The 14,453-nt window shown below is 47.7% G+C and overlaps 1 protein-coding gene across 3 annotated transcripts in view; it reads right to left on the reverse strand.

Moving 5' to 3' along the window:
- The window catches only part of MAPK1 (mitogen-activated protein kinase 1), a 32,395-nt gene extending 18,021 nt beyond the window's left edge, over positions 1–14,374 (reverse strand). The window contains exons 1-3 of one of the 3 annotated variants that reach the window (XM_031592839.2): positions 14,020–14,374; positions 2,621–2,803; positions 852–1,041 (exon numbers count right to left, since the gene is read on the reverse strand). In XM_031592839.2, the coding sequence (XP_031448699.1) occupies positions 852–1,041; positions 2,621–2,803; positions 14,020–14,162 (516 nt within the window). In that variant the 5' untranslated portion in view covers positions 14,163–14,374. Of the gene's footprint in view, positions 1–851; positions 1,042–2,620; positions 2,804–6,280; positions 7,712–14,019 lie in introns of those variants that run through there. The other 2 variants (XM_031592838.2, XM_031592840.2) reach the window with 2 other exon arrangements.
- Between the last annotated feature and the right edge of the window lie 79 nt (positions 14,375–14,453).

Below are 14,453 nucleotides of genomic sequence, written 5' to 3' on the forward strand. Positions count from 1 at the left end.
TAAGGACAGTGATAGTTCACTACCTCTCCTTGCCACTAAGAACCTCATCCATCTCTATTATGTTCATTCTTTACTGAAGCAGTACGTTCCAGATGGGAAGACCTAGGCTAAACACAGCTCTTCTTCATTTGGGTAGGAGCACCCTGAAATCCTGGTCACCTCTTTTTGGAAGACCGTCACAGGGAGAAGTGTGACAGTTACAATCACACGAGCAGAAAGTTACAGCAAGGTGTGTTTTCTGTTTTGTTCTTTATTTCTGTTCTCATTCTTCGCACTTGATTTGCTTTACTGAATGCCACTAAACAAAAGGTAACATTTTCCAAGAAGTGTAACAGCTCTAAGATCATCTATCTGCAGTATTAATTCATAAAGAACCCATGACTGATAACGCAAATTAGCAATGCTCTGTCCCCAGTTGATTGCTTTGCTTCCAATCAGCACTGACTTTAACATATCATTTTGGTTGTCTGCTATTATGAAGTACTTTTCCATCTCAGAATGATCAACAGTTTTAATACAGGGATTCAAGACTTGAAATACACACAACTGTCAGCTTACCTTCCAAGTAAACACAACAGTGTTACAGATTGGTATTTTCACCAGCTTTTAAAGAGGCTGTTTCAAAGTCAGCCTCCAGATGGAAACAGCGACGCATTCATTAGAACAGTATAACAGAGCACAGTTCTCAAACATCATTTTATGAAAATTAATAATGATTTGGCAACCTTTCCACAACAAAAATCACATTAATCCCCAATAACACTATCACATTCATAGTTGTTCACAGTTATATCAGATTATATAGTTGATGAAGACCATAGGAGCAAAATTTTTAAGAAATTTCCACTAACCTTGAGATCACAAGTGGTATTGAGCAGCAAATTCGAAGGTTTGAGGTCACGATGAAGCACATTGGCTGAATGGATATATTTCAACCCTCTCAGAATCTGGTAAAGGAAATAACAAATGTGGTCGTTGCTGAGGTGTTGAGTCTTTAAGAGCTTGTAAAGATCTGTTTCCATAAGGTCTTGCACAATGTATCTGTAAGGAATCAGATGTAAGGCAGCAAAACAAAGCTGGTGGCACATTAAATATCAACATACAGTACCAAATGAAACTTCTAAAACTATTTTTTTTCTTTTTTTTTATTTGCTTCACAATTGGAACTATTTGGTTGATTCTTGCTTTACAGACTTTGAATCAAATCAATCCTGATACATGATAGAGACCCTCAGAGAATTAAGAGGCACCAGCACGTGGACATAATCAAACTATTTCCTTATATTAGAGACTGATCTTTATTGGAATCTTACGGTGACTAGCTTTCTATCCTGCTTGCCAAGAAATACAAGTTGTTTTCATTTCATGAGTAATAAGCTATTAGCTTTCTGCTCTACAAACACTTCAAGATGGAAAATCCAATCACTTCTGATCAGTCTCTGCCACTTCCAAAATGTTCTCCTTTACTATATGTTTATCATATTATATTGGTAAGCAAAGACTGTTTGCGCTCAAATTAAATTCCAGATCTTTCATCACATTATTCTTTCCTAAGACTGAAATTAAAATTAAAAGATTTAATTCTGCTTTGACAAAAATGAATTGAGCCAAAATTTCCTTTCCTTTAATTCAACTCAGCTCCAAAACTCTCAGAGTGTAGTTCCATGACAGTTTTCCACCAAAACTGGATTAAAAAAACTAACAAACCCACAACCCCAAACACAGCCACTACTACTGCCATTTCAGCTGGGCATTTCCATCCCCTCCTTTGCATGCTCCAATCACCCCACACAATCTGGACATCTTTTTAAGAGCACACACCTACAGCAGCCAGCAGCCACAGAAATGCAACCTCAGAATCCCACAGAAGACTGAGCTCAAAGAGCACACTGCTAATTAGTGAAGTGAGAACATTTGACCTAGATTCAATTCAACGCCTCGTGCTTTTAAAAAGGCAGACATCTGTGAAAATCTGTGAAGCCAATAGGAAACAATATATACAGACTTAGTGAAATGATGCGAGTTGACTCCAAACTAATCTTGGTATCACGGGCAGAACCTCTCAGCTGTAACAGCCTTGATGTTAGATATACACATGAAGCCAACAATGAGTACGCGTTTACCAGCTCGTGTGGAGTTTCAGACTTCATATATTCAAGAAGCACTGCAAGGCTAGAGTGAGAGTGGAGGGATGTTTGGCCTCATTTATCCCCTACCCCAAATGTATCCTTTCCATTCTTTAGGAAAATCTTAGACACTTACATCAGAGCTTTACCATTCCATTTTCTCCTTGGAGCAATCTGACAGTTGTAACAAAGGTTCTGCATACAGTGACTGTAGTTCAAAGACTGACTGGACTAAATGTACATTGAGTTCTTTGCCTTGGAATTTTTTTTTTTTAAATGTGGAGGGAAAAAAAAAAACCTCGTGCTTATCTAGGAATCAAACCTATCAACCAATGCATCTACAAATCCATCAAATACTATGAACTTCCATTCCAGTTTAAAGTAATAAAAGCCAGCTTTTATTAAAATTTGGTAAGGATAAGGATGAAGAGTGATCTAAAGAAAACAGAGAAGGAGGTATCAATCACTAAGCATAACAGATTTTGAAAGGATACACGTCTTTCATTTGTTCAATGGTTGGAGCTCTGATAATATCATTTATTCCGATAATATTCTCATGCCTGAAGCGCAGTAAGATCTTTATCTCTCTCAGAGTTCTCTGGCAGTATGTCTGATGCTCAAAAGGACTGATTTTCTTTATAGCAACTCGAACTTTGTTGACATTATCGTAGGCAGAACTAGAACAGAATCAATAATTCGTGTTAAAAGTTAAAATTCATTCATTCAATTCAGAAAGCAAGAATGTTAATTCTACCAAATGCAAGGACTGCTCGCTTGTTTTTACATTTATTTTTATCAAAAGAAGTAGACAGTAACACACATCTTTTAATTTGATGACAGCGCAACAATATTTTTTCTGTTCTTCAACTTACTTGGGTACCTACAGGTCACGACCTTTGGAAGCCAACTTTTAGCCTGCTGAGTCCCAAGTATCCGAACAAAGACAGACACATTCACCTCCTTCACTGCCCCGTGGAAAAATTAAGTTTGACTCTTTTCCTGTACACCATGATCAAGAAGAAATTTTAGACAAGAAGTTAACCCTGAGTTAACCCATTCACTTTGGAAAAGCTCTCTGAAGCCATCTTTCAAGCAGCAGAATCCTACAGTGTCTCACTCCTCCACTGAACTGCATTTTCTGCATCTCCAAAAACAAGGGAATGGGGAACTTGTGAAGACACCTCTCCCATTTCAATTCCAAAGACAGCAAAGAAATAAATATTCCAGAAAATAAAATACTCACATGAAGGGAAGCAAGGAGCAGCCCCGCAGCACTGATGGTGCCCAGCATCAACAAACGCACTGAGGCCACACTTAGGGCACAGGGCAGCGTTCAGAGCTGCACCAATACAGGAGCTCAGGCCTCCTGCTCAGACTGCCCACCCACCCACGAGGAATGTCACCGCCCCAGCCCAGCAGTGAGGCTCTGCAGAAGGCAGAGATCTCCAAACCACAGCCTCAGTTATTACTGAGCAAAAAGGCTATGAATGGTTACAAGGCTGTTCTAGCATGTTCTTTAAGGTCTTGTTTATATAAATGGCAAAGCATCTCATTACAATAATTTCTCTTTAATTACATTACCATATGCTTTTAATATAACTAGAATTTAAATGTTCATGATTTTTAATATATAAGGATATCTTGTTCCTGTCAGATTTCTTTTTATTCACTACTTTAGAACTCTTAAAAAATACTTATCAAGCTCATATTTAGACATTTGTTGGCCGTGGCTATTTCACATGAAAATACAGCCATGCTGCCAGCTGACCACGCTTTTCATCCTACGGATTTTTTACCATCAGATCCCAGGACGTTCTTTCCTGGCCTTACGCAGCACCTGGCAAGCAGGTGAGCCGGAATGAAATACGAAAATCCAATCAGAAGAGGACGACTGAAAGGAACTCTGATGTCTGGCTCCTTCAAGATTCTTCTACCACAAAGCACATTTATGGTGCAATAACATGTTTCTGAGACAGCACTGTACCTTCAGTATGTGAAAACATTTACATTTCTCACTTTTATTGCCAAAAACGATATAGAATTTATGCTGCCAGTAAATTCATATTGCTCATATACGTACAGTGACATCCCTTCTCCTCCCCCCTTTCCCCCCCAACACACAGAATCACTTTGACTTGCTTAGACTCATCTTTAAGCACAGACCAAGTGCAAATGTTACACGCCTCAGGAAACACCAAACTCCTCCAGTGCTCCACACTCCAGTGCTCTGAAATCCCACACAGTAAGTATTCATTACACCTGCTGTTAGTACATATGTGCATCCAATACAGCAGCCGCTCACAAGTCCCAAACCAAACAATAACAAAATGCCACCTCCCCAGTGGCAGCTCTCTGGGCTGATCAGGATGCCCCCCCAGGTGTTTCCAGCAGGCCAGTACAGGAAGTCACCAGCACAAAACAAAGCTAGAAATTCTTAAGCGTGAACAGCCTGTACTTGGGAATGAAATAAAGGAATTTTACAGATCATTTTATTGTTTTAAATAAGCTTATTCTCTTCTTTGTATTGACTGAAGCCTATTTTGCTCTCACAATGAAGAGCCGTATGTATCAGCCAGGAGCAGCTATGACAAGTAGAGCAAAGCAAAATGCCCAACGTGTACAACTTGATGCTGCTTAAATAAAGCCTTAATCCCTTGCAATACTGGATGTCTGTCTACGCTGCTGATTCTCACATAAAGGTTGGTCACGAAGAAGGCCCCAAAGATGCTGATATTAAAAGACACAGAAGACAGGTTAGACCACTAACAGCTTCAATCTCTTCCCTGTAATTTAGGCAGAAGACCAGGTCCTTATCCATGAAAGGTACCCAGGAGACTGAATTCAGCAGCACTGAAGTCACGTGTTCCCACTCACACACGTGCTACAACCGCACCCATATTCAGCCTATGAGATTACACACTGCTACATAATGTCATGACATAGGAATCACTGCATACTAAGATAACTGAGTACTCTGCAAGCCAGACCCAACCATTTCCCACAGCCCCTCCTACTCCTCACAATCCTTTACCAACAGTGCTGCTCCCCAGAGCAGCTGAAGGAACACAGAACACATTGCTCAGAGTCCATTGGCAGTGACAGGAAATGCAAATCCAAAACCCCAATGAAAAAACTCACTGCAGTTAATGAAGAGCTTGCTTACTACCTAGCACAGGATTCACCTTAATCAGCCTTAGCCAGAATTAGAGATCTAATCTTATGACAAACAATTGCCTGGGCTCCCCCTACAGTTCAAGAAGAAATAGCTTCATATATACATCCCAAAGCACGTCCTAAATTTAGATAATCCACATTCTGGAAGTGCTGTCCCACTGTGCACAGCCTAACCAGGCTCTGCTGGATCTTGTAAGTGTGGTCATTTTCACTGCAGCAGCCAACCAGCACTGCCTCCCAGAGCCAAGAACCTGCTGGCTTTTCAGAGATCCGTGAACTGGGAATTCCAGTTCCTATACCAGAATCTTCTAAGTGCCAATCCATAGCTTCTGGTTTACAACCCTTAACATATACCCACCGCTGCACATCGCACCCTACGGGCTCTGGGTTACTCCCATGATGGCGTATCTCATTACCAGCACTACGTATTCAAAAGGAAGGATTTATACCCATCATGATGTGCAGCTTCACCAGCTGATGCAACCACAGCTGTGAATGCTATTTATCTGTAACATGATAAAATTAAACATAGATTTTGCAACAGCCCAACTCCAGCATATACATTATTACTATTTCAAGCCACAGCTACCATCCTGTGACAACCTGCAGCAGCACCATTAGCCAGATCCTTTCCAGACACCACGTACAAATCAATACATGCCCTAGTGCTACCGTTTATCATTCCCAGTATTATGGTAATAGATTTAAGGTAAATACATGACAAAGTTTTGACTAAACAGAACATCCCACACAGCAGCACAAAGCAAACAGATGAGCACGTACGGCCCAGGGAGCCGCGCCGTGCTGCTCTGAGCCAGCCCTGATGGCTGCACAGCCCGGGCACCGCGGTCCAGCTCCAGGGCAGGGCCGCCTCTGGCCGCAGGAGCCAGGCAAACCGAGCCTCTGCCATTAACGCCTTCCCAAGGCAGGAAAGCTTTTCAGCACGCAGTACAGGACGGGCACCAAAGCTCAGCTCCTACCACAGAGGCTGCCGCACGCTCTGCCGCCCATTTCTTTTCTTCACACGTTTCATTTCGGAGCTGGAACAAGTGAGAGCACGCCGCAGCTGCTGGGAGAAAGGAGCCAGCTCCTGGCCACAGCCACATCCCACAGAGGGCTGTTTCTTCACACAGACGCTGACAAACAACCGCCTCCTCTGCTCGCCCCGCGGCTGCACTGTGGGGTCACAGCCCGGTGCTGCCCTGCAGCCACTCGCAGCACACAGAGGCACGAAGCGCTGCGGGCCGACACCACGATTACAGCTCAGAACTGACCCATCTGAAGTTTAAAAGGGATGTTTTGTCAGCAGCTTCGCGTTGCTGTGGAAACAAGATTCCAAGGGCACAGTCAGAGATAATCGCTCTGAAATACTGAATAATGCAGCCTGCAGTCTGGAGAGGAAAGCAAGGCTCCCAGAGCAGCTGATCTGGAAAGACCTTCAGCCTCTTCGCTCAGCCTGCATTTAGCTCGACTGCAGATATTTCCACAACGTGCTGACATCCATCATGTTACAATGCAAATAACTTGAACTTATTTTTTAGACTGCTGTATGCAAAACAACAGTACTGTGATGCAGTTGGCCAACCAGGTTGGGAGCAGCTACAGAACACTTTCCTAAGAGCAAAGACTCGAGGAAGGGACAAAAGTAGGCAGTTTCAGATTCAGTGACATCCAGCTGTGCCATTTTCTAACACTGGACGTACTCTCATCCCCCAGCCGTGAACAATTAGGGGTAACAGAAGTCTTTGATACCCTGTTCCGCCTATTCCTAACATTTCTTAAGATAAATAAGCATAGTATTCATTCAAGCACTAGTACTAACCTTGAGAATCAGCACCCACTTTTAAAAGAAATGTGCATATTTACATTCCCCTCATTTTAATGGACCTCAACCTACAAAAACACAACTCCCGAAGCAGCTGAAAGCAGAGAGCTGCTTCTATTTTAGATTTGTGAAAAATTAAAAAGAAGAAATCCCACTCTCCAATCTCCAGCTGCTTTTCAAACTACACAGAGATCACAGGCTGTAAGAACACGGCTTCTTCTTCGTGCCACACAGGAGGACAGAAGACAAACACGTACCTCTGCATCCCGAATCACCTGTGGCACAATGCAGGCACTCCCTGCAGAGACACTGGGCCCTTCTCAGCACAGCCACCACACATGCGACCATCTCTCACCTATCACTCACCATCAATCCTAATTATAAAGGTTTCTGGCACAATAATGCCAACTCTTTCCACCCCAGAACAGAAGTGAATGACTGCTCTTAAGTGGTTTTACACCTCGGCAGTTTCCGACCCAGCACAGGTTGTTGCCCTTCACACCACAAGTTCTTAAGGCACTTTGGCACCTCCTGTAAGAGATTTGTTTTCATTCATCTATTCAAATAATTCTATTAAGCCAAAAAGGCAGACATTTATTTTTCAGAATTTGCAAAGTAAAATCTGAGCTTTCAAAGCACTATAATTCTAAAATACTTACTATGCACGTAGTAACGATTTAATGTTTTAATTCCTTAGATTGCTCCTAGTTTTGAAAATAAGTATCTAGTCATGCAAAATGGAGTCTGAAATAAGTTCCTCCTGCCAGAAGCTGAGTCACTGCACGATGCCGGGTGGCAGAGCAATGACCCCTGTTCTGTTAGTGGCTGCGGAGCTGAGCCACGAGGAGCAGCACTTCCAGCACTAAGCCCCAGCAGCAGCACTGGAAAAGGCAGTTGTGCTTTCACACAGCGTTCTGTATGGCTTTGTTAAAGAGTCACTTAACTCCACAGTGTTCTGACAGATCCCAGGGCCCTGGAAACCCACTGTCACTAAGCTGACAGTGCCATCCCACGCGGCTCCTTCCATACCTTGAGCTGCGTACCACCACACTTCAAGTCACTGTAAGTACCTACTCACCACCCTACCTCTGCTTAAGTTGGTCTTCAGGAAATGGATGGGGATTAGCCTCATACTTCTTACAGCTTTGTCCACCTTCGGCCTTCATGCTTACCCCCATGTTAGATGCAAGCTCTCAGATGCTGATCAACAGCACTCGCATTTCTTGTGAGCTTTGCTGTGAAAAGCCCTTCCCTCCAAAACAAACCCACAGCACCCACCACTATGCCAAGTTTCCATATTCTTTATAAACTTCAGACAGTTTCCCTGTGAATTGCTCAGCCAGGCGCGGCCACTGTGAGCTCAGGGCTGCACTCCGCTGCCCCTCCCTCATCTCACATCCAGGGCAGCACAAAGCCGAGCAAGCTGAGGAACAGGGAGAGCAAAGAAGTCCTCTACCAGCACCTTCCTATTCCCTCCCTGCTTCAGCACCGGCACTCACACCACCTCAACCTTTTCTAAGCAAGGTCTCAGCTAAACCAGCTGCAGAGCACAGCGCTGCAGCAGCACGGCAGGAGGCACGCTGTGACCCGAGCAGGGTGGGAAGGACAAAGCAGCAGCTGCCTGCTGCAGGGCCGCACAGTGACCTGCACGGCACCACGGAGCGGTGCTCCAAGCACGGCAGGTACTGCAGGAAACGCTTCCTTCCCTACCAGAGAAGGAAGAGTGCGGCCCAAGAGCTGAGAGCAGCAATGGCTTTAATGAGTTCCCCAGCTGGGCTCGTCCTTCTGTCTTGTGAGGGTCTAATTTGGCAGATAGCACAAATACTCCTAAAAGCAGCTTTAGAAAAAAGGAAAAAACATAAGATCGGGGATGATGTCAAGCCCGTTTCTGAAAAACAGTGTCTCCAACACAATGCAAAACTTCAGAGAAGACGGTTGGCAGTATTTCACTCTAAGAAGATGAAGAAAGAAAGAAATGCAGGGATAGTAATAATGGCTGAGCCATACTGCTCACACACAACTTGAGGCAAAGGCCTTCCTAACCCTGCAGAAACGGGAACGGCACAAAGGAAGCAGGCTGTGTGCAAGGCCATCCCTTGCTTTTCAGAACATTGTGCCAGCAGTGAGTCCTCAGCCTCAGTTATTTTGTCTGTTTCATTCAGAGCTCTGCAGGCAACAACGCCTTCACTACCATGGGAGCTTCTGCCTTCCCCAGGATGCTGACGGAAGGCTGCTGTGTGCACTGAGCCAGCCGGGCTGCAGCGGGCGGCACTCCGGGCACACAGGAAGGTATGGGGACAGCTGCTACTTGCAAGGAAAACTGCATGAAGTAATTACACATCATAGACTGTAAGCCTAATTGCAAGTTGTTGGTAGTTAAAACATACCCACAACACAGATGAACACTTTCTACTATGTAACAAAAACTCTCATTTGCATTCTAATCACCTCCGAACACTCCACTCTTTTATGAAAATTACATTAAAATACAAAAGAATAACCCCCAAGAGAAGTGGTTTTTCCCTCAGCAGAACTTGTGTTGGATTTTGGGTGCTGCTGCGTGAGGCAGCTAGAGAGACACAGCTCAACACAGTGCCCACCCATCACTCAGAACAGACTACACACCACTCCACATATGCTGCTCACTTCATTCTGCATTACAGCACAGTAATTCTCCAAGACAGCTGTGCCTCCACAAGCTTCACCTGAGCAATCTGGAAACCCAAACTTCAGTACCATTGAAAGCAGTCAACAGGGCTTTTGCGGATGTTACTTGAAGAATCCCACCCCGGGCACAGACACGTGCTGCATCACAGCACTCCTCACCCCGCACACCACCAGGCACAGCCACAGGGACCCACCTGCCCCACAGAGCAGGGATGCACTGCAGGGTCTGGGCTCTTTCAGAGGTTAAAAAGTGACAAGAGGTTACAGTGACAAGCTGCAGCAAGGGAAATTCTCATGTTTCTCAATGCAGAAGTTTCACCTGGCAGCTGATTAGGTGTGAGGAGCTGCCCAGAGAAAAGGTGAAACCTCCATCTGCAGATACTGGAAATTATGAGCAGGCAACCTGCGCTGCTGGATGGATGCAGGAGCCTTCCAGTGAGCAGAGGCTGGGTGACCAATGCCTCCCGACCCACTCTGTTCCATGAACTGCTGCACAACAAGACATCAAAATATCAAACATCAAAGGGATCAGTTAATTTCCTTTCTGGATCACAGCTGAACACTACCACAACACGGCCTACAAGAGAAGGACCCCAGCCCCAGATGCCCAGCAGCCATCCCTCCCCAGGAGCAGTGTGCCGAAGCTGGGCCCTGCCATCCTATGGGCATACTTCTGTGCCACAGCTGCCAACAGGCCCACCCATGTCTGCAGCAGAGTGATCTCTTGTCTAAACCCTCCCCCCTCAGATAAACACAGAGCATTGTTCTGCTATGGTAAAGTACAGATTTTTAAGAACCTTGCAGAAATTTCTCATCTGGTAAGATCTTCACCATGTGCCAAACGATGGAGGCCCGGCAATAGGTCCCAGATCCTCATGCAGGAGTACAGGAGACAGCGATGCAACCACACACAGCTAATGTGAGCACAACAGCATTATTTCCTTCATACGTAACGGGAAAAAACCCACAAGGTATCTGTGCCTGTGGGCTGGGGCATGCCATGTTATGAAAACCTGTATTTATTTACGGAATGCAGTGTCCCTGAGCTGCACTCTCCAAGCCCTAAGCCATTGCTTTTGGCAGCCAAGACAAGGCACCTCCCCTCCCCAAACCCACAGGGCAGAACAGGAGATGCTGCTGCCAACCCCCACCTGCAGCACAGACCATCCCATTGCAGGAGGCTGCTGCCAGAGAGAGGGGACTGACACTCTCCACCCATTACACCTCCAAACCTCCGCTCTGATCCATGCACTGATGAGGAGGTATCAGGGCAACGCCTATTAGCTCCCTGCTTATCAGAGAGCAGAACACATTAGTTAACAGGTAGCAACACCTATATGCAACCTGTGCTCCCTAAAAGCACTTATAAAGGAGGACGCTGAACTCTGCACTCTCTCCATCAACACAGCGTAATTCTCTCCAGATCAATGGATAATTAACAGAACCAAAGAAAGGCCGCCTCTGCCCCATATCACCAGTGTGGCCTCACCGGGGAACGCAGGCACCGCCCATGCCTAACTCAGACAGACTGGAAAGAAAACAGTAAGTACATCCTTCTAGCAACAGTGTAAAGTTTAGGTCAAGAAACACATGATGTGAGCTTCAAAACCATCTTCTTTCCACTTTCCATTCACCTTACGATTTATATGCACAGTTTGCAGCAGTGATAACGCTTCACATTTACATAAGCGTGATGGCAAGAAGAGTTCCAAGCAACAATACAAAACAGAAGCCTGTCATCAGATTCCCATTAACCATTTCCTTCCAAAAACGACTTGTTTTAGACTATCAGACAATCATCTTGCCAAATTAGCACTGACCACATGGATGGAGAACAACTCCTGCTGGAAATTCAGGGCTCAGTACAGCCAGTGGCTTTAAGGGCAGGCTGCCCACCAGCACCTGGTGAGGAAGGGGCAGCTTCCAGACCCATCACACTGCACCTGAGAGCTCTGCAGCTTCCAGCTGCAGCCAGTACTGGCTGACCCCAGGCCAACAACCCCCGTATTTGTTATTTCATGTCCTACAGTCCTGCAAAGTGCTGAGGATTTCAGTAGAATGAGCATGGTGCTCATTCCCTGGTTCCACATGCAAGAAAAGTGAAAAACAAAAGTTTGGAAAGGGATGCTCACTTATCAACCACTTATTATATTCCTATATACTTATATACCCACTTATTAACCACTTAACTCCCAGCAAGATTTTTTTTTTTTTTTTTTTTAAGATAAACTCCTTAATTCAATGTTGTGGAAACATAACACTTTGAAAAATAAGGGAGGGAGGGATTCTAAGATTTAAGTCACCCATTTTGCATATAACAAGCCTTACAGCACAAGGCATTTAGAAATAACCAGCACCTTCTGTCTCATACACATTAGCTGATGGCCTAAAGTCTTAATGCTTGCCCAGCTGTCCTTTGTTAAAAGTACAAATCTGAATGGTTTTTGCAACAGCAAGAGCTGTCTCCACCTGCACCCTGGTGGCTTGCCCTCTGCCACCCCCGCCCCGAAGGGAGATGCTCTGCACATCTTCACTGCATTAGCAGTCAAAGCAAGATCAGTGACACGCAGTACAAATCTGCATAAGCTCTACCTCTGCTGCTCAATAAGCACTGTTACTTAACCAAAGTAGTGTGCTGCGCTACAACGCATTACAGTTGCTATGGCATTCAGCTGGAACATGTGCATCCAACACCTCCCTTGTCAAGTACACAGCATAAACTGAGACTTTGTTCCCTGCCATTTCACACCCAAGGCAGAAGATGATAATTAGAGCACAATGCATCACATTCAGTATCTCACATTAACAGCTTTAGAGGAGAAAACAAAGGAACCAAATGCACATCTCAACTAAACTGGAGATTCATAATTTTTTGTTAAGAAATACGGATAGTATTTGAAGCAGATATCATTTAATACGGTAAGTTTTAAAACAAAAGATAACATTCCAGTGACAGAGAGGAAACCCTTCCGTAACAGAAGGGAATGACACACCGTGCAGAGGGGAAGAAAGGACCCGGTTTCCCCCTGTCTGCTCCCAAGTACAGTGACGCCAAAAAAGGGCATCAGCTGCCACCGCACTGCGCCGTGCAATCTTTGCTCGGTGGTGAAAAGCCGCGTTAGCACAGCGGCTGAGCCACCACCTCCATCACCCCGCCGACACGAGCTCTGTTCCCACGTACCTGCCTAAGTCAGTCTGCAAGGACAAAGCAGCCTGCCGGGGCTGCCGGCGCTGCTTCAGCCGTCCCAGCTCAGACGATAAAAGCACACAACAACAAAATCTGTAAGACGAGCTCTGCACTGGCCGTTGTTGTGACTCCCAGCACTAAACCAATAACAAGGTTATTTTTACACCATCAACGGGAGCTTTGCTTTGTGTGTTGGAGCTTCCTCCCACAACAGAAAAGCGAAGGCCGCAGCTCCAAGCTTTTTGGCAGACGTTTGTCCGCGTCCCCGCGGGCTCCCACCGCCACACAGCGCGGCCTCACCGCGGCAGGCCAGCGCATCTCCGCAGTACGAAGCGACCTGCCGATCCACAGCGTGCAGCTGGCGGCTGCGAGGCGCCTCTGCTGAGAAAGACGCCGTGGCTCACAAAAAATTAAACGTCAGAGACAGAAAGCAACGCTGCTACAGCTTCCACCCCGTCACAGCCCGCGGGTGTCACGCAGCACCTCCGGCCAAACAACGCCTCGAAAAACAGCGGCAGCGCCGTGACGAGTCGGCGAACGAGGAGAGAAGTTTCCCACCCGTCCGAGCCGCGCAGCCCCAGCAGCGCCGCGCGCTCACCGCGCGCCAGATGGGCAACGGCGGCATCGCGGCTCGGCCCGGCGCGTCGGGGCTGCTACAGCACCGCCAAAATCTCGCGATGGCTCCCCAGCGCTTCGCGGCTCGCACGGAGCTCCTTCGGGTCGCCGCTACCCGGAGCAACGCGCGCGGATCGCCGCCTTCCCGCCGCGGAGCCGCGCAGGGGCCGAGCGGAGCCCCGCGGCCACAGCGCCGGGCCGGGCAGCAGCTTCGGGTGAGCGCCGCGCGACGGCACCGCGGAGGCGGAGCGGCAGCGCCGGGCAGGGCAGGGGAAGCGGCGGCCCCCCCCGGGCCGGGAGCGGCGGGACGCAGCGGGGGAAGCCGCCCGGAGCCGCCCGGCCTTCGCCTCCTTCCCCTCCTTCCCCTCCCCCGAGGCCGCGCGCGGGCCGCTCCCCGCGGCCGGGCGGGGAAGGGCGGCACTCACCACACCATGCCGTACGCGCCCTCGCCGATGTAGGACAGGTTGGTGTAGCGCGGCCCCACGTCGAACACCTGGCCCCGCACCATCTCCGGGCCTCCGGCGCCGCCAGAGCCGCCCGCGGCCGCGGCCCCCGCCACCGCCGCCATGTTGTCCGTGCCGGGAACCGCGGCGACTGCGTGCGGGGAGGGCCGGGCGGGCGGAGGAAGGAGGGGGACGGGGAAGAGGGCGCGAGGAGGAAGAAGGCGGGCTCCGCCCCGCCGCGCTCCGCAGCCCCGGGCGCCGGCTGCCGGGCCCCCTCAGCGCCGTCGCCGCCGCGGCCGTTCTGAGCAGACGGAACCGCCGCGCGCGCGCATCGACCGCGGCCGAGGAGGGGAGGGGGGGCGGCGTGAGGGGGGCGGATGGGCGGGGGCGGAGCTCGCGCCGGGGGGGGCGGAGCT

Source organism: Phasianus colchicus, chromosome 18, assembly GCF_987193195.1.
Source record: "Phasianus colchicus chromosome 18, bPhaCol1.hap1.1, whole genome shotgun sequence".
Taxonomy (NCBI): Eukaryota; Metazoa; Chordata; class Aves; order Galliformes; family Phasianidae; genus Phasianus; species Phasianus colchicus.